General features: G+C 35.6%; 1 protein-coding gene across 2 annotated transcripts in view; it reads left to right on the top strand.

Annotated features, from left to right (window-relative positions):
* The first annotated feature begins 5,509 nt into the window (after positions 1 to 5,509).
* Positions 5,510 to 21,659, top strand: part of LOC131031448 (probable aldo-keto reductase 1) — a 48,352-nt gene continuing 32,202 nt past the window's right edge. Inside the window, exons 1-4 of one of the 2 annotated variants that reach the window (XM_057962565.2) lie at positions 5,510 to 5,840; positions 5,951 to 6,118; positions 7,521 to 7,724; positions 7,991 to 8,163. In XM_057962565.2, the coding sequence (XP_057818548.1) occupies positions 5,790 to 5,840; positions 5,951 to 6,118; positions 7,521 to 7,724; positions 7,991 to 8,163 (596 nt within the window). In that variant the 5' untranslated portion in view covers positions 5,510 to 5,789. The remainder of the gene's footprint in view (positions 5,841 to 5,950; positions 6,119 to 7,520; positions 7,725 to 7,990; positions 8,164 to 21,659) is intronic. The other variant, XM_057962564.2, reaches the window with a different exon arrangement.

The raw sequence follows: 21,659 nt of genomic DNA, 5'->3' as shown, positions 1-21,659 counted from the left end.
CATAACATATCAACATATACTTCCAAAATCAACAACAATTTCCAACAATTACGACTCATCAACAACATACACAATAAAGCTCTCATCATCAATAATAATAATTTCAATAATCCCCATCATAGATTTTCTCACAACTGCACTATGTGACATCAATGACAACACCATATTGAGGGTTGACATTAATGACAACACCTAGTCATCAATGCCAACAATTGCCAACAATCTCCCCCTCTTCCATTGATGGAAACTCTCACACAATAGTGATCATCTGCACTTTTTATTTTATTTTACTTTCTCTCCCCCTTTGACATCAAGGACAAATATAAAAGGTCTTCGATAGGACTCACATCAACTCATTTGCACTTTCCTCTACACTTTCCTTTCTCCCTTTCATTACTATCTCTCTCATTTCGATACAAAGGATAAAGGTATTTTCTTTATTCAACACTCTTTACTCATCATTACTCTCTCCCATCTACACATTTCTTTAGAAAGCATCATACCCATTCCCCTGTTAGCAAGAACCAGCAAATTGCTTGTTCCCCTTGAGGGGAAAATATCAAAATAATTTGTCTTTCTTTTGCACTCTCTCCTAACTAATAGGACAACCATACTATTAGCACATTATATACTGACATCTACAACATTACTTGAATCACCCTCTCTTTACGTTTCATTCAATAAATCCTTGTCTTCATCATCTCCTCAATATAGATATGCATATCTTTAAACACAACCAGACCAGTTAGCTTCCTAAGAAGAAGCCTCAAAACTTTAGGGGCAAGAAACATATGCATTGAATAACCCCACTAAATTTATGATTCTCTTTAATTTTTGGAGGATTCCTTTGTGCTAGGCAGAGATACAAAACCATCCTTTACTTCATTCTCTTCCTTATTTTTTCATTTCTTATCCATCTCCTTCTTTGTTCGAACCAAATCAACCTTCTCAGAAGGTCGCATATTCTTCCCTTTGCAAAACTTTGCAATGTGTCTTAAATTATTGCAACTATAGCACGTAATACTATGTTGCAAAGACCAAACATGTTGCATGTGTAGCAGTAACCATAGAAAGAATGGGAGGACATGGCATAATCATTCCCTACCTTACTTCTGTAGTCATTAGCCTTGTGACCAATCTTATTGCAATAATAGCATTGATCATGAAAGATTTGAGCATTCATAGAATTGTACCTCAGAGGCCTTATTGGATTCATGCTCATCTTGCCTCTACATTCAACAACCTTATGTCCAGACTTTTTGATGGAATAACAATTACCATTGAAAGATTGAGAACACCTCGTTAGAGGAGCTTGTTTAGGAGTAGGTCTCCTAAAGTTCTTCTTCCAATTTTGAACTTGTTGAAATTCTTCTTCTTTTCAATTGTCTTTTTAGGATCATCATGAGCCTTTTCTTCCTTCTTCTCAGCCTTATCTTTGGCTTTATCTATTTTATAACTTTCTCCTTTCTCAACACTGAATATCCCATCAAGGATGTCACTAACATTTTTGAGTTTTAAACTTTTGTCTAACTGTTCTTTTTCATTTCCCAATTCTTTTCTCAAAGTAATAACCTCTTCATCAAGCTTAGAGCATTCATCAATTTTGTCATGAAGCTTAGAATCCAAACAATCGACGATCATCTTCCCTTCTTTAATTTGAATCTTCAAGTTGACAATTTCATATGTTTTGAGTTTGTCTTCACATTCTTTGCTTCCTTCAATTTGAGTTTGTATCTTGACAATTGTCTTCTTTGTCTTACTAAATTTAATCATGTATTCTCTGCACTCTGCCCTTACAACCTTTAGTTCATTAAGAGAAGATTGAAGCTCTCCTTCAAGACCTACCTCACAATCATTTGAATTTAAGTCCCAACCTTTTGGTTCTATTGCCTCTAAACTTGATTCAATATAAATTATATCTTTAACTGCTGCTTTAGTTTCCATGTGTTCAAGTGCAGGACCTTCCTCAATTGTTGCATTCAGAGCTATAAAGGGATTGGCCTCCTTTAAGTGATAAACATTATTTCCAGTCTTAGATACTTTTGCTACCAATCTTTTAGAGCTTTCTTTTCTAATTTCACAACCCTTGTCATAAAATGTGAGTTTGTATCCTTTTGTGTACATCTGACTAACACTAACAAGATTATGTTTCAATCCTTTAACATAAAGACATCTCCAAACTTGTCCACTTGTTAAGACTAGTGAACTTTCTTCTATCACTGGTCATGTGATTGAAACCCACTATCAATCACCTAAGCATTTGGTTCCTCTTTAGCATGGAAGGCAGTCCATAAAATCACTAATTTTTTATTGTTTTTGTCAATTTGTCAGATACTGGACTCCTTACATTTTTCAACGTTACTCACTTTGTCATTAACTTTCATAGCCAAAAATAGTGTTTTGTCATTTGAATCATCACAATCCTTATCTTCAGATGAATAGCTGCTCTCTTTGGAATAAATACTTCTTTTGGACTTTTCTCTTTTATTTATATCTTCTCCTCTCCTATTGTACTCTTATTTGAAAGAATATTGAGAAGCAAAGTAACGAATTATTCCACAATTAAAATATTTGAAAAGTAACTTACCTTTGTATTTGTTGACGCCCTTCTTCAATCTTCTCACAAAGTTTGCTTCAACTTCATCAAATCCATCAAGATGATCAACATCTCCATCTTCTTCCTTTTTACTAGCTTTGAATGCAACTTCTATTTTAAAGGCATCTTTACCAAACTCTCTCATCTCAAAAGAAGTTAGAGCACCATATAGCCGATCCATTGGATATTTATCTAAGTCCTTACTTTCCTCAATAATAGACACCTTATGACTATAAGTTTTAGGAAGAGATCTAAGTACCTTTTGCACAACATCATCTTCTTTCAATTCAACATGAATACTCCCGATGCCAGTTACTACCTCATCAACCTAGATAACATAAGTTTTATTGAATAGTTTTATAAAGGTCAATTGTTCGAAAGATTATAATATTAAATCAATAATCATTTGAATTACGACATGAACAAATTTCTCAATAATAATAATACAATAAAATTAAAATCTAGTATGTAATTTTTTTGTACCCCTTGTGTTAGAAATTGTTAGAAATTAGGATCTTAGGATACTAATCATTATAAACAAGATATTAAATAAATGCATTAAGAATCATACAATTTTGGTGTAAAATTAGGGTTAGGGTTAAATTAAGATAATAAAACTACTAAAAGATCTAATTCACCATTACATTAGGGGAAGATGGAATCTAATAGATCTAACCTTGATAGGTCAAGATTCTAATTAGATTCCAAGCCTCTTAAATGGGTCTCTTTCTTCCCTAAATTGAATTGTGTTTTGAAATTTTTAAAGATTAGGGCAAGATAGTGAATTATTAAAGCAATTTGATAGAAAATGTGACCTATAGATGTTGTACAGAGCCACCAACCTAGTTTTGAGTAGATGAAGATGATTTTTATGTTCTCAGAAGTTCGACCTCATTTTTTGGGACCGTGCTGGTCCAATTTGGCTTGGTCCTCCAAATTTCTCATTGTGAAAAGGTGAACTTGTTCATCTCTACGAATCTTGTCGATCCTCTCAAACGCAACTCTATACCTATTTCCTGCACACAGAAAGAAGGGGGAAATTGTTGGGAATGGGGGTTTTCCTTAGGTCAAAACCAAGTTTTGAAATTAACCATGTAATTGAATTGAAAATGTAAATGAAGTACTACAGTAAAATACTTTGGTTTTGAGAGAAAGGCTAAGAATAAATGAAACCTAATGATATACCTTTAATGATTTTTTGTTTGTCTTCACAAGAATTAGGGTTTCATATAGATAGTCTTCATAAAACATAGAACATGAATGCCATCTCCAATGCTTGAATCTTTACTTCACTTCTACTCCAATGCTTGATAGAAGACTGGTTGTTTGCTCACTTGAATTTGCTAGAGGGTAATTGAGATCTTGAATTCGTTAGGTGATTGATTAGCTTTCAAATGAGAGGGTAGACCTTCTTTTATACTTGCTAGTCGAAAAACACATTGAATTTTCTACTTGAGTCGACACGGGATCTAGGTCTTCGCCTAAATTAAGTGATCGTTATGAGGTCCCAAATTTCTATATATTTGCCATAAATTTTAGTTAGAAGAGGTAAAATGTAACTTATATCTATGTAAATTCAAATTAAATAAAGAAGATTAAATATTGAAATTAAATAGTTAATTAGAATTCATAATAATTAAACCTAAAAAATGTGATAATAAATGAATTCTATCAAATATGTATTTAAAAAAATTATAATTAGACATGTTCAAAAAAAATAGAAAAAATTAAAGTTGTTTTCTATGTATTTGCTATAATTTTTTTGAATCTATGTAAATCCAAATTAAATAAAAAAGATGAAAGATTGAAATAAAATAGTTAATTATAATTCAAAACAATTAAAGTTAATTAACCTAAATTTTAAAGTTTAAGTAAAGCAATTAAATAGAATTAACCATCTTAAAGTTAAATAGGTAAATAGAATTAATCTAATTTTTAAATTAAAATAGTTAAGTAGAATTATTAATAATTAACATAACAAATATTTTTTGTCAAATATATGTTTAAAAATAAATTTGAATTTTTGCTTGTACAAAAATATGTTGAGAGAAAATGTTAATTCACTCTTCATAAAAATTAAAGTTGAATAGTGAAATAGAATTCATGTTAATTAATATTAATTAACCTAGATCTTAAAATTAATAGAATTCATTGAAATTAACATCATAACAATTAGAATTCATATAGTAAATAATTTATCAATCTAAATAATTTATTATGAAATAAATTTAATTTTAAAATCTCGATATCAACATTTTTTTTAATAACTTTAATACTTTTTGATATAGTTGAAATAAATTTTAGATATGCTATAAAAATAAAGAATATTAAAATTTATACAAATTTATCTCTAAATAATATTGTAGGGAGTGTGCATGAGTTTGAGTTTTATGGAATAAACTAAACTCCAACTTATTTTGATTAAATCTATATCTGAGATGATATTTTTGCCTTTGGCTAATGACTCATATTATTATGGTTGGACAATCATAGATCCGAACATAGCTTGAAGACATCATACTTAAAATTGCATAAAGTGCATGGACATATTGGTGTAACGTGTGAGTACGGAAGAAACAAAATGATATTAATCAAGCACTCTTAATTTTTTTGGCCACACTATTTCACAAATACTATCTTTTATTGTACTCATTGTTGATGATCATATTTTTGAATATAGCACAAAAAGTTTGCCCAACAATTTGAGTATGACACAATTTTTTCCCAACAATAAACTTATTTTTGACTATAATCAAGCATTTGTTCGACACTTTATTTTGTAAAAGAAAAAAGAATTTTGAGAGGCAAATCAATAGATGAAAAAAACCTACATACCCTTGAAGTAAATAACAAAATTGTGTCATTCCCGAATATAATAGATAAACAAACCTACATATTTGAAGTAAATAACAAAACTGTGTCATTCTCTAGCATGCCACTACCTCATACTTCTTGTGGGAGATAGTGCACTGCAACAAGACAATGTGTACATACCTTACACCCTGGAGATTTGAACTTGTGATGTCAAGTTCACAAATTCTCCACCACTAAACCAACTCAGACTGTACTATTGAAAAAAGAGAGTAACTAATAACAGAGAATTCCAATCAACAATTTGTTTATAATAGAGCAGGCTGTTAGAATCCACAGCTTCTCTCTTTAGAGCTACCTAAGTTATCTACGAACATCTACAATGGCAACTACAGTTATTCCACGAGTCATTCTAGGCAGTCAAGGTTTGCAGGTGTGTATTTTCTTTTCAATTTCTTCATTTGTCTCATGTATATCTCATATGGAATTTTGGGTATGAAAGGTTCCGATAAACATTGAAATTGGAATGTTGATTTGGTAAAGGTTTCTAAGTTGGGATATGGATGCATGGGGCTCACCGGAACATATAATAAACCTCTCTCCGAAGAAGATGTAATTTCTATGATCAAGTATGCTTTCGAGAAAGGCATTACCTTCTTTGATACAGCAGATGTATATGGCGCCACTACCAATGAAGTTCTTGTTGGGAAGGTGAGCTTCACTTTTAAAACTGTTTGCTATACACACATACTTACCGATTTTTAATTTAGAATATCCTTTGAATTTAGGACATTATAAGAATGGGCTTCCTCGATGACACCAGTTTCCATTATGGCCATCATGGCCCTTACTAGTTGGAGCTAAATCTTCCCGCACACACACTCAAGGGCAGCCCGCCGGTTTTGATCCCTGGTCTCTCCACAAACAGAGGTCCAAATTGTGAACTATTTATGTATACCCTTAAAAGGAAATCTTCTCCATGTCTAATCCGATTTGTGATCAAAGGCGTCTTTATTTGGTGTTTAGCTTTAGCTTACAAGTGATCAGAGTATGCTGTTGATAATGATTACAACTCGCAAGGTTCTCTAGGCCATACATTTGTTGGAGCATGGTATTGAGGCAAGGACTCGCCGATGTGAGTACGAGAGTCTGCAGCTTTGGTTGAGTCCGACAGCCGAGACTCCTGCTGTCAGATACAAGTCTCAGTTGTCAGACTTAGCCGAGCCTGAAAAAAAACAACAACTTAAATTTGCAGAAGAAACCAATAGAAACAAATTTTCTTATATTATATATATTTTTAATTGTTGAGTTTTGTCAAGTTTTAGCCGAAATTTCCCACTAAATGCAAGTCCAGGACACAAAACAATTTGCCATGTATACAGAGTCCGTGACTCAACACTGTGTTGGACATGGACCTATCAGGATGTATATATAGATGGAGTATTGTTAAGCTTTATGATAATTCTCCAAACTTTATTTCCTTGTCTTCAATTTATTGTAAGTCTCTGGTTTTTTGGATTTAAATCTTTTTCAGTTCAGTTCGGAAAGAATAAAATATTAAAAAGGAAGAAGATAGCAGCACCTGATTTGATTCATTCCCAATAGCCATGAGACACTTATCTTAGGGTAAACTTTCTGTCGGATGATGGGCGTATACTTTTTGACATTTTTGTCTTTGAAGGATGAAAAGTAAAACTAATTATCTATTAGATGTGTTGAGATTTAACCATTGATTGCAAATGTGTGTAACTCAGCTTAATTTCTTTTGTAAAGTAAAGAAGGGTTCACCTATACAAGTTAATTAAAATGTGTTCACCTCTACTTCATTTATATTGCATGTTCGACAAATTATTTGTTGTCATTGTCGTGAATCACGTAAACTAATAGAAAATGTTGTTCACCTCTATTTGATTTGAATTGCTTGTCCTACAAATTCTTTGTTCTCACAGAGTCTTTAGGTGACTCCATTTAGTTTCATTTCATAGTTAATGTGATTTGGTTTTGTGTATATCTCCCAAGCCTTTTTCTTCGAAGGCATTAACTGTGAACAAAAATGGTCCAGTGGCTTACACAAGTAGTACATGTAGCTAACACTGGAAATGATTTTGTACAGGCCTTAAAGCAGCTTCCTCGTGACAAAATTCAACTTGCAACAAAGTTTGGTGTTGTAACTACTGCTGATGGTAAGATAGATGCCAAGGGTTCCCCAGAGTATGTCCGGAAATGTTGTGAAGAAAGCCTTAAGCGGCTTGACGTGGAGTACATAGATCTATATTATCAGCATAGGATAGATACGTCAATTCCTATTGAAGAAACCGTAAGCACATTGTGTTCTTATTTGCATTGTTTCTTTCTAAAATGCAAAGAATGCCAAGTATTAGACTAGGTTTGCTTCTGAAATTTCCATCTATTTTGAAATTTGGAGCATATTTTTTTTTGATGTTGTCCCCTTTGAAATGCTGGGCGAGGTTTTAAGTGTGCATTTGTTAAACTTTATAAGACTTCATCTGTCATATGCAGATTCATTAGTGATTTTTGTCTGGTTCATAATCAATGCAATCTTTGTCTTGCCAATGATTTTAGATCGGGGAGCTCAAAAAGCTTGTGGAAGAGGGAAAAATAAAATATATTGGACTGTCAGAAGCCAGCGTTGACACCATTAGAAGAGCCCATGCAGTGCATCCTATTACTGCTGTTCAGCTTGAGTGGTCCCTTTGGACTCGTGACATTGAAGAGGACATAATCCCAGTATGCAGGTCCTTACAAACTTGTCTCGGTATATTTTGTTTGAATTTATTATTTAAATAAGCCATTCATTAGTCCAAACTTTTTATTGCTGACCATTGTATATTCTCCCTATAGTGGCGATTTCCTCACACAGAAACTGTGTCAGTAACTTGAAAACTGTAAGCCTGGGTATGGGTCAAAGAGGTAGTTAATATTTTTAACTTGAAAAAAGGTTCCCTAAGATGATCACGAGGGTATCAATTCTTTGTCTGCAATTAAGGCTGTTTGATTGTCACTTCCATCAGATGTTAAGGATCCTTGTGGTCATCTTTAAACAACATGATAAACTGAAATGGAAGACTAATTACTTAGATGCCAGAAGTAATGATTCTGCAAGAAACTTGAAATTTTAATCCGTGCATGGAAGGTCAAGTTTTGAATAGCACTCTTTCAAGGAACGGGATCTAGGAAAGTTGCCACAAGATTAGGCATCATCTTGAATGATTTGATGGATATTTCTAAGGAGCCGAACAAAAAATGTCAAGCACTGTTAAGGCTTAGAATAATAAATGCAGCTGACCAGTGGTTCCTTGTCTTTAGAAGGAACAATTGGATAGAATCTTAAAGAGTGCCTGTTTTTAATCCAAGAAGGTAAGCATGCAAATTTTTATACCAGATCCACAATCTTTTTGAAAGCTTTCTTGCTTTACTGAAATGAGTGTTCCTTAGATGCTTAGGAAACATGTGGAAATAAATGATGACATTCTATAAAGTTTGCCGAAAATGAAAGAAGGAAAGAAAGTAGTAAGCTTTACATCAAACACACGAAGCAATAAAGAGATCTGGAACAAAAGAAGGCTGCATATGTGCCCATAGGCTATAATAAAGATGCCCTTGGGGTATGTTGATAAATCACCACACATCTTCAACATTGATTCTGTAGCGATCTTTGCAATTGTAAATATACACAGCTGAGTCATATGAATATGAGAAGGGGTCGACAAAGACCCAATGTGGTACACAATACACAAGGTGTGGACCGATCCCCATAAAGTACAGACATCTATAATTAGGCCATCCATGGGAGGCACAAGGTCCAAGATGTATTAACCTAGCACATGCAGGCGACTAACCAAGGATGAACAGTCATCTATTATACACAATGCACAAGATGTGGATTGATTCCCCACAAAGTACAGGCATCTCTGATTAGGTCATCCTTGAGAGATACAAGGTCCAAGATGTATTAAGCTAGCACATGTAGGCCTCTAACCTATAGTGGATTTATTTATAATCATTTGCAAGCCTATAACATGAACATGGTACCCAAATAAAGGAGGGGTAGTGCAAAGGTGTACCTCATGTTAGGGGCTCAATGGGACCCAAGGAAAGAGACTTATGTCTATTACAAACTTGAATAAAATAATACTCCTTACATTAGGTAGATTTTTCACCCTAAGAAGTAGACAGGATAGGGACTCCGGTATTTTCTGATCTAGATTTAACTATCATGTTTCCCTTGGAAATTTTACTTGTGGGAGCACATTAAGAAGTGAACAAAGGCAAGTGCACAGATTGTACTAACCAGAGTTTTCCCATCACCCTCCACTTTCACACAAAATACCTGTTGTGTTGAATTAAGTTTAATGTATCTATGCATATTTTATTTGCTTCTATTTATCTTATGAAGAAATTCCAGGGTTATAATATATGTCTCCATGCAAATGCCACTGTAAAAAATGATTAAATTTTTGTGTACCTACTGAATGTTGGGAATTCAATCCTTGATTCAGTTGATTAATAGGGTGGGATATCAGAACAACTTAATATTATATGATCAAATTGAATTATGTTTGGTACACAATTAAATTAAGCAACATTAAAGGAAGTACATGAATAATCTACAAGTCACTAATACAAATGAGACAGATCTGGAAAAAATCCACTAGCAAAGGACATTAGCAATTGTATTATTTAGGAAAGATACATCCAATACAATGGAGTGCTTTCACACAGTCTTAATCTATAGACCGACAATTTACAACCTCCACCTAGGACTGCACATTTTCAGGATACAACACATCATACCAATCTCAATCTGTCCAACCTTGGCACATTTGTACGAGTAGATAAATATAGCTGTCTTCATGTAATACAAGTCATGTAATTATCAAACTGCTAAATAGAATACCAATAGTCACACAACCATCTCATTATTGTATCATGATGCATCATGTCATACATCATATGTAACACAATCTTTCCATATGAAAGGCCACCACACATAATAAATCACTACTGCTCACTATTGGTGAAAGGTGTTGATCTGCATCTCTTGAACTGTGTACATGTCTTCCTGCACTATAATCAAGCACTATCCGTGGCTTGCAGTAGCAGAGACAAACACCTGATTGATACCAGGTGGTACCTTTGTGCATCTCCTAGAACATCACCATGGGCTAGGCATCACCACGTGTACAACAATGTCAGAAATGCTTTTGCAATGTCATACACGCTACCAGTATATACCTATAATCAAGCGATTGTGAGTTCTCTTCTAAAAGACTTGTAGTTGGGAACATAGCAACATTGGTTTAAGATATTTAACACTTGACAATCACTGCAATTTTCTATAGCTTACCACAATTGTTTGTAGGTCTATGACTAGATAACTGTCAAAATGGACCTGGAGCAAAGTTCATCAACTTCAACCATCAAAACCTACATTAGAAACTTTCTGCAGGTGAATGGCACACCAAAGTTCCAACATTCTACCTCTTGATATTCATTGTAGAATAACTTATAGTATCCTAAAACGGAACCTCATGTGTGAGACTAGGATTAACCCATCTCATCCTTGGACCAAAAAACTTAGCAGTATTCATAGGTTTTGTCAAAAAATCAACAATATCTACCCAAGTGCCAATTTTCTCCATTTAGATTTTTTTGTTTCAATCATCTTCTGAACAAAATGATACTGTACAATGTAAATCCACATTTTAGTGCAAGCATGGTAAATAGGATTCTTTGCAAGATGAATTACACTCTAAGAATCACAATTCAGTACCATATGACTCTTAAAACAAATATTATTACCTAGTCTTTGTGAATTACATAGCTTCTTTGCAAGCATGTCTTGTTACCATGTATTTTGCTTCAATAGTGGACAATGCAACTGTTTGTTGTCTATTACTGATCCAACTGCTGGCTGCTCCAAACAGAATAAAGACATAACCACACATTTATCTTTGGTTATTGAGATCTCCGACCCAATCAAAATCAACAAACCCCTTTCTGATCAACACCATGCCCATATCATTAGTGCTATGACATTCTTTCAATTACCTAAACACTCTTTTCACCTGTGTATGATGTTCTTTGCTAGGATTTGACATTAAACTACTTAGAACTTCCACTGTTGGGGCAATGTCTAGCCTTGTACAGACCATTGCATACTTAAAGCTGCCTACTACATAAGGAATATTACTCATGTTCTCCAAAGTCTCTGTAGACTTAGGACACCATTCTAGATTCAACTTAGTGCATCTCAGTAAAGGAATGCTTATAAGATTGTTGTCATCCATGTCGAATACCTGCAAAACAGTCTCCTGATACTTTCTCTGGTTTAACCACAACTTTTTGTTAGCCTTGTTTCTATGCATCTCCATTCCAAGTATGTAGCTTGCAGGATCTAGATCTTTCATCTCAAATCTATCACCCAATTTAGCCTTGAGTTCCTAATTCAATGCTTTATTAGTCCCAATGATTAAAATAAATCAACATATAAAACAATGATTAAAAAGTTGATCACCAATTTGCTTATGATGCACACAAGGATTAACTTGAGTCTTTGCAAAACCAAGTTATAATATGTATGAATCAAACTTTGATCGTAGATATGTAATGGAACCCTCAATTACTTGACAAACTGGTTGCAGGTGATGATCCTTGCTTGTTTGGCATGGAAGTTAGGGTTGACCTGAAAATGCTTCACTCTTGACTTGCTGATTTCTTGCCTCATCTGCTCCTGCACAGACCTGTAGACTTGCGCCTAGGTATACTATTTGAAGACTAGCAGAATGATTGCCACTCAGGGTTTGATAAACTCCTGCCCAGATCAGCTGTTTGAGAGCTGACTTAATGTTGTCATTATCTGTTATTGGTTTGGGATCTGCTGTAATGTCCTCGATTGGTGGTTGGGTCAGCCAGCACCAATATTTGAAATAATAAATGAATTAGTGAAATTATTAAATAATTGTTTCAAGGGCCAACTTGATGGGTGGGAATCTAGGCTGACTAGGCATGGAAAATATTAAATAATTTTCCAACAGCCCTGGGCCGACCTGGCTGGGATTTGTTTGAGACGGTTTAATTGAGCTTGGCTGGCATGTTGAATAGGATTTGTATTTATATAGGTCTATCTGGCTAGAGAAAGGCATTGAAGAAGTCTATTTACATTGTGCATTAAACGAATGCTTTGCTTTCTGAGATGCAAACCTGAGAAGCATATTTTAGTGGGGTGTAGATCCTGCTACTCAACTACATCAAACGAATGCAGTGATCTCTTGGATGCCAACCTACGAATTCTGATCCGATTACAGGCGACATCTTTGGCACTTTGGGAATGAATTCATCTCTGTTGTGTGTCCAAAATGGCAGGAGTATAGGAACCGATTGATATTCAGACACGAAGATAAGATCCCCAGAACATAAATTCAAGGGAGGCAGCTGAGTTAATCTGATTGTTACAATGGCATGTAGAGTGCTTCATTGCAAGGAGTAGTTGTAAAGACTGAGTTTTGTCATTTCAAATAGAAGAGAAGGGTGTGATGGGAATGCATACAGAAGTTGCATGAAATCAAGTATATCATCAGCAAAGGAACCATACAGAGGGTGAGGTGTGTGACTGTCTGAGGTGTGGCAGATATTGCTTGCACCTTAAAACGCAATCCCCAATCTACAATCGATCACCTTGACTGAGATCAGAAGGGCGACAGATGGTGAATGGACAGCAGTAGGAATTCATGCCGTGAGTTGCAATCATTAATTTAGGAATTCTGGTTCTGTAGGAACTGTTGTTTGTAAACAATAAATTCTGATCACTTTAAGTCTTTGTATGTACACCGAACTGATGTCATGAATCAAAGAAGTTGATTATTGCTATGTGGCCTATATATATATATATATATTCTGAGTACCATGTGGCTGAGTCAATATAGTAATCTGAAAACCGGATTAGTGGTTGTATGAATCTGCTGTAGATTAAATTATTGTGAAGTTTGTACTTTTTACGGTGCTGGTATATTACAGTGGCATCAGAGCTACCTTCCTACCAGCCTGTGAGGAGTTTATGCAGTTTCATGAAAATATGAAGCTATGGATCTAATGCCATTAGAAAGTCAACTAGATTAATCTATTAAAGAAGTGGCTCAATGTCATGCCAAATATATAAGCTTAGGCCCAACTATTCGACAATATAGAACCTTTGCTGAATATTTTGAGTTCCAAACATATGGACGAAGAAGAAGATATGGGGAGCAGCCCTGCAAGGAGAGTTTTGGATTGGAGCGATGGGATCGGAAAAGGTACACATTTGAAGCGATCAAAATCTTTGAAGAATATTTAGGGCTGTTGATCAAATTAAATCTGTATTTCCTTTTGATGATTACTTGAGATATCTGGATTGGATAAATCCAAGTGAAAGGAGACTTTATGACTACATAAGACAAATGAGAAAGGAAGAGTGAGCAGGAGAGGTAGAACTTGAAATGGAGAAGAATGCAAAAGTACAAGAGGAGGTCAAGAAAGAAGTGATAATAGTGGAGTAGAAAGAAAGGTCAGAATCTCACAATGTCAAATTAAAGGACTCCTTGATGGTAGAAGATAGTAATGTCTAGACAACATCAACCCAAACTTTAGGTATGGATATAATTGCATTTATTAGTGATGATTCACAGTATATGAGAATGATTCGTCCATGCAATATAATGCAAAATGATGTTGTGATGATTGGTTTGTTTGAGATTGAGGGCCATGAAGAACTACAGGTTTATCTAGAGAGTCCCATGATTATGCACTCTATGGACGTGGGCTAAGAATCATTCACATCCCTTTGTTCCAGGATTGATAAGATTAGTGATGGAGTTTGGAAGGGAGATGCTTCTATCAGAATAGCACAGTAGAGTGGCAGAGTAGAGATTCTGAGGTTGACATGGGATCCTGGCATCTGGTTTTGACATGTAGGTGTGGATCGCTTGAGAACAAGCAATCTTTGGGATGGAAGGATTGTAATGTCCCCAATTGGTGGCTAGGTCAACCAGCACCAATATTTGAAATAAATAAATAAGTTAGTGAAATTGTTAAATAATCATTTCAAGGGCTCACATTGATGGTGTGGGAATCTGGGCTGACTAGGCATGAAAAAATATTAAATAATTTTCCAACAGCCCTTGTCTGACCTGGCTGGGATTTGTTTGAGGTGGTTTAATTGAGCTTGGCTGACATGTTAAATAGGATATTTATTTATATAGGTTGATGTGGCTAGAGAAAGGTATCAAAGAAGTCTATTTACATTGTGCATTAAACGAATGCCTTGTTCTCTCAAATACAAACCTGAGAAGCATATTGTCGTGGGGCAGAGACCCTGCTACTCAGTTGCATTAAACAAATGCAGTTCTCTTGGATGCCAACCTAGGAGTTCTGATCTGATTACGGGTGACATCTCTAGCACTTTGGGAATGAATTCATCTCTGCTGCACGTCTTAAATGGCAGCAGGAGTATAGGAGCCAATTGGTATTCAGACATAGAGATGAGATCCTCACAGCGTATATTCAAGGGAGGCGCCTAAGTTAATTGAATTGTTACAATGGCATGTTCCCGAATGCTTCATTGCAAGGAGTAGTTGTAAAGACTAAGTTTTGTCATTTCAATTAGTAGAGAAGAAGGGTGCGATGAGAATGCACATAGAAGATTCATGAAATCGAGCATATCATCAGTGTAGGAACCATATGGGAGTGAGGTGTATGATTGTTTGAGGTGTGGTAGATATTGCTTGCGCCTTAAAACGCAAGCCCCAATCTGCAATCAATTATCTTGACTGAGATCAGAAGGGTGGTGCATGTTGAATGCACAGTAGTAAGATTTCATGCTGTGAATCTCAATTATTAATTTAGGAATTCTGGTTCTGCAGGAACTGCTGTTTGTAAACAATGAAGTCTGTCCCTTTAAGTCTGTGTATGTACACCAAACTGATGTCATGCATCAAAGAAGTTGATTAGTATTCTGTGGCCTATATATATATATATATATTCTGAGTACTATGTGGCTGAATCAATATAGTGATTTGAAAATTGGATTAGTGGTTATGAACCTGCTGTAGATTAAATTATTGTGAAGTTTGCACTATTTACAATACTGGTATATTACATCTGCTACATTCAAAATGACTCTAAGTTGATTCACTCGGCCTTGAAGGATGATAAAAACCCTCCATGCCTCTTGGTGATTCTTGAACCTACTTAATGCCTACAGTCTGGAACATATGTTGCCTTGGTGAAGTGTTTATATGATGATCCTAACTTTAAACCATAGCAGTAAAAATCTTTTGGGGAAAAAATCGGCAAACTAAAAATATAAGATTTTTTTGAAAAATTTGGGATTTAAATGGGAAAAAAGGGGAAAAAAGGGATTTAAAAAAGAACATAAAAAAATGTTGAAAAAGAGACAAAAACTAATTGCTTTTGAAATTTAAAGGCATTTCCATACCATAGAGATATCGAGAGCAAATAAAATAGAGAGTTTAGCCCATGAATTTTCCAAATGATAAGTTCGTTTAAAATAGCTTAATGGAGTTTAGTATGTTAGTGTTGCTAGTAAATGATTCTTTGGTAAGTTCTATATGAAGTTGATAAAGTTATTGCTAAGTTAACAATAAAGCATTTCATTGAATGATATATGAGTAAACCTCCCTGTCTTGTTGTATGATGTGAGAGGATGGTAAAATACTACTAACAACATTGCACTCCAAATTATTTTGGAATATCAAAAGAATGTTTAATCATAGATACTGCACCATCATAACAAACTATGAAACCTTAAAAAACATAGTAAGAACTCAAAACAACTACGATAAACATGTTTGCAACCCAAAACGATAAAAGAGAACCATTTTATCATTGAAAATTTTTCAAGAAGGAAACTTAAAAGAATATCAAACAAAAATCTAATCAATCTATAATTGAGAAACCATTTCTCATAACGGATAAAGTCAAATGGGCATGAATTATGCATTTTCAAACCTTCAAGATACAAACCAAGTCACATTCAAAAGCTAAGTTGATAAACCAAACCTTCAAATTTAGTCAAAGTATTGACTTGTATAAAGTAGTATTAGAGTAATTAATGTTTATTAATGGCCATTTAGTTAGTTTTAGTTATTTAGGTAGTTTCTATTTCTGCTTCTTGTTCACAATTGTTGATTTTATAAACATTGTCATGTAATTTATTATTCATGGAGCCTTTTGTCTCCATTGTTAATCATGCAATTATCATTTCATGGTATTAGAGCCAGGGAATTTTTTAAATAAAAACTTTCGTGGTTATCCTAACAAGATTTTTTATAGAAGTTTTTTGATTCATTTTAAAAAAAAAAATTGAAGGTTTTTTCGCGTGCTTGTTTGAAGGTGGAAAATCAAGGTTTTCTTCACCTGGAAATTGAGGATCTAACAAAAGCGATCTGGTTTGTTAAAATGTTCGTGGATTTGCTATGGATTTTTGAGGGAAATTGTGGGCTGGAAATCGAAAAGGTTTATTGAGTGAAGGGTTTTCTCTGTTTGTAGAAACAGTGAAAACATGGGAGTTCACAAGGGAAAAATCAAAGATTCAAGGGTTCGTCTTTTTTTTGAAGCCAATCGTGGGTTCTTGTTTTCTTCCACAACTCGTGTCTACTCACCTATGTTTGGTTGCTGTGACGGGAAGGTTTTTGGCTGCCTTTTTTTTGCATGTTGTGTCTGAGCAAACAAAAAATCACATTGGGTTCGTGAAAATCCTTGTGAGCTTCTGCAACTGTGATGTATTTCCATGTCGGCCCTGTATCTTCCTGCGATGGCTTTGCAAGATTGCACGACAAAATTTTCCTTTTTCCTGTGATGCAGTTTGTTTCTGCAATGTGCGGGTTTGAGGGCTCATTTGAGCACGACGGGTAGAAAACAAAGGTAGTGTGAAGATTTTGGTTTGTTGAAGACTTGGTTGTTTTTTGCGCTTTGGTTTTGATTTTTTTGAATCGTGGGCCCTACTTATTTTTTGCACTCTAGGTTGTTTTTTGATAGATTTTTAATAAAATCAAGGGTTTTTTTATCGCCTTGGGATCTATGCCTGGAATTTTTGCTAGATTTCTAATTAAAAAAATCAGCTTTAATTTCAAAATTATGCTGCTGTAGTTTGTTTTACCTCGTTTTTCGCGCATTGAAAAATGGGAGGGATAATGTTGTTGACCAACATTATGTTGGAAAATAATCAGTGCTTCAACGACAAGAATTCAACATGTGGAAATAATGCATTCTCACAATCTTTGAATACTGGTGTCTAGACTAGATTGTTTTGGGTAAGTCTGCACGTCCCTCGGTAGTAGGAAAAGACTAGGACAACTTCCATGAGCGCAAACGAGAAGCAGTAATGCTCATTAAGTTGTTAGTCACCGACGATATGCTTCCACAAGTGTCGTGTGGCAAGATAGCTTCGGAGATTTGGACGCATATGAAGGATCTTCATGAAACGTTAGACAAGAGCAGAGCATTCTTTCTGAAGAATATGTTGTTTTCAATTATGATGGACCATAAGATGTCTTTGCAAGAGCATCTTGTGAAGATCAAGGATATTTGAGATCAACTGGAAGCTATTGGTTGCAAAATGGAAGAAGAGGATATGGTGGTTATAATGCTAAAAAGCTTACCACAATCCTATGAACACTTAATTGAAATGCTCAACATTACATCCACGAATGTTGACCTGAAGTTTGCTCACCTATGCAAAAAGCTTCTGTAGTAGGATAGATGGAAACAACAGTTTGGGAGTAGCAGGGAATCATCCAATGTAGAACAAGCGTTTATTGCCAAAGCCAAGGATAAAGGCAAAGGCAGAGGCAAAAGCAAGTCCTTTCAGCCAAAAGGACAAAGCAAACCTATGGAAAGCTCCAAGAAAGTTATCACATGTTTTTATTGTTGTAAGCTTGGTCACATGAAAAAATAGTGCAGAAACGGTTGGCTGATGAGAACTCCAACTAGGGAGGATCTTAGTAGAAGGCCGATGTTGTAGAGAACACTGAGTAGGAGTTTGCCTTTTACACATTTATGGCCAAAAGTCTAGCAGACCATGTGAAATCATCTGCTTGGTACATTGATTCTAGAGCTTCTCAACATTTCATGCACAAAAGAGATTGGTTCACAAAGTGAACGGCTTGCTCCGATTCAGTGATCTTTGGAGGAGGTGAAGAGTATACAGTTGTCGGCAAGGGCAACGTTCAGATTACATTTGGTGGAAGAAATTTCATAATTCTCAATGTATACCATGTTTCTGGCATGGAGCTTAATTTTGCTTTCTGTTAGTTAGATGATGCGACACCATCCAAAGTTGGATTTCATCTTCAGTGCACACAAGTGCCACATTGTTGATAATGAGTCCAAGAAGATAATTGTTGCTGGCCTCAAGATCATGGATTGTACAGACTGATTGATATTGGAGAGTCTTAGGGGATTGCAATGGCTGCGAAGAGTTCTTCCATCAACACTCTTCCATTAGCACTTTTTGGCATCAGCGATATGGGCATCTCAACCTATCACATCTCTCTCAATTGGCTTGGGAGAATCTAGTAGATGACTTACCTGAGATTCAGCAGCAAACACATGGTGTGTGCGTAGCTTGCCAAGCAGGGAAGCAACATCAAACTCTATTCTTAGATGGACAAGCTTGGAGAGCATCCAAGGTCTTGCAGTTGGTTCATGCAGATGTTTGTGGACCAATGAATATGACATTGGTCACTGGTGCTAGGTATTTTTTTTTGTTTGTCGATAATTTTAGTAGAAAAATGTGGGTGTTTTTTTCCAAAGCAAAATCAGATGTGTTTAATGAATTTTAGAAGTTTAAAGCTTTAGTTGAAAAAGAGTTAGGACATCAAATCATAATTCATAGGTCAGATAATGGGGTGAATTCCGTTCCACTAAATTCACAAACTTCTGTGGTAAACACGACATCAAGCGTCAACTTACCACACCTTACATCCCTCGACAGAATGGTGTTGTTGAGCGGAGGAACCAAACCATAATTGAATGTCTTAGTGTATGCTAGAAAACAAGAATGTGCCTAAGAAGTTTTGGGCTGAAGCAATGTATATTGCAGTATACCTTTTGAATTGGTCTCCCACATAAGTCGTTAAGAAGAGACTCTCAAGGAAGCTTGGTTTGCGAGGAAACCAAAAATCAACCACCTCAAGGTTTTTGGTTCAACAATGTATGTTCGGATTCTAGATGCTAAGAGAACAAAACTGGATTTCAAAAGTTAGAAGTTGATGCTTATAGGCTATAGTGACAATCATAAAGCCTATCAACTGATTGACGTGGACACTGACCATCTCACATTTAGTAGAGATGTGGTTTTTGATGAAGGTGGGCCCTTACTACTCTCTTCTCCCATCCAACGCCCTAAAGATCAGCCTCTGCAAACAAAAGATATAGGTGTTAGGCTTCCATTAGCTCCATCCGAAGGGAGTGATTCAGATGATTTGGAACTTGAAGTCGTGGAATCTCTTAGGCATGATATTGTTCCACCAGAGCTCCCTCAAGATAACTTTGATTAACATCCAGATGATTTTATTCTAGGCAGCCCGGGTCATGTTGATACACCTTATTTGGAAGTAGATGATTCTACTCTCCGGCCTAAGTGGTGGGAAAAGCTTCTCGGTGATGTTCAGGATGATGAGCTTGCTGGGGTAGGTCTTCTAGAGGCAAGAAGAAGAAGAAGAAAATAGTCAATTTTGCTCTTATGGCTAACATTCAAAGTGTTTATGAGGCCTAGACTTATTTAGAGGCAAAAGGAATACTTGAATGGGAAAAGGGTATGGAAGATGAACATCATAGTCTTCTAAAGAATAACACTTGGGTTCTGTCAAATCTTCCACCAGTGAAGAAACCCATTGGTTGCAAATGGGTCTATAAAGTGAAGTACAAAGCTGATGGAACACTTGATAAATACAAAGCTTGATTGGTGGCTAAAGGCTTCTCACAGAAAGGTGGTGTTGGCTACGAGGAAATCTTTGCCTCCATAGCAAAGATGAGTACCATCTGACTAGTTCTAGTCATTGTCGCATAGTTTGGCTGGAAAGTCTATCAAATGGACGCGAAGAGTGCCTATCTCAATGGTGATTTGGAGGAAGAGGTCTACATGATGCAACCTCAATGTTTCAAGGTTGTAGGCAAAGAGCACCAAGTATGTAGATTGGTGAAGGCTCTTTATGGCCTAAAACAAGTCCTTGAGGCATGGTACATCAAGATTGATCAATACTTGGTTGAACAAGGCTTTCAGAGAAGTCCTTCGGATCCCAATTTGTATGTCAAGAGTGCTGGTAATGACATCATTTTTCTTGTCATCTATGTGGATGATATCATCATTACTGGTAGTGGAGAACACTTGCTTGAGCACATCAAACATAACTTGTGTTAGGCATTTGATATGATAGATTTGGGACTTTTGCATTATTGTCTTGGTGTATTTGTAGAGGTTTGGTAGACATGTGGTAGCATTTTTATTTCTTAGTCGAAGTATGCCAGGAGTTTGTTGGATAAATTTAGGATGCAAGATTGGAAACCTTCATCTACACCTATGGAGAAAGATCTGAAACTATTAGCCAAATCAGATTCACCTATGGTGAATGAGTTGGCATTCAAGCAACTAGTTTGCAGTCTCATCTATCTTACAACCACTAGATCCAGTCTTAGTTGTGGTGTGAGATACATATTTCATTTCATGACATCCCCTAAAGTAGAACACTGGGTTGTAGCGAAGTGTGTACTAAGATATGTGAAAGGGATCACCTTGTGATGGCCATTGGGAGTATCACTAACACCTTCAAGATGGATGAAGTGGTTTCAACATTACTTTATGAAGAAATGCAAAGAAAATCTTTTGAGACGGCTAAGGAGGCCCTTGATGTTTGTGGCAAATCAAAATAGAAAGGCAAGAAGAAGGACAAGAGGTCAAAATCCAAGTCTAGTAAGTTGAAGGCAAAGTGTTGGAATTTCAGCAAAAACTTGTCATTTTCACAAAGAATGTGAGGAGAAAAAAAAGAAAAATAAAAAGAATGATTTTGGTTCAGATAAGTCCTCTTAGGATGATGATGAAGCATTTGTTGCAGCCTTGGCAATGCATGCATCTGAAGATGTGTGGTTGATAGACTTAGTGCATCTTTTCACATGACCTCACATAGGGGTTGGTTTTCAAATTATGAAGAATTTGATGGTGGGAAGGTGTATTTGG

This window comes from Cryptomeria japonica, chromosome 10, assembly GCF_030272615.1.
Source record: "Cryptomeria japonica chromosome 10, Sugi_1.0, whole genome shotgun sequence".
Classification (NCBI taxonomy): Eukaryota; Viridiplantae; Streptophyta; class Pinopsida; order Cupressales; family Cupressaceae; genus Cryptomeria; species Cryptomeria japonica.
Note: the sequence above shows the minus strand (reverse complement) of the source record. Positions and strands in the feature narration are given on the sequence as shown.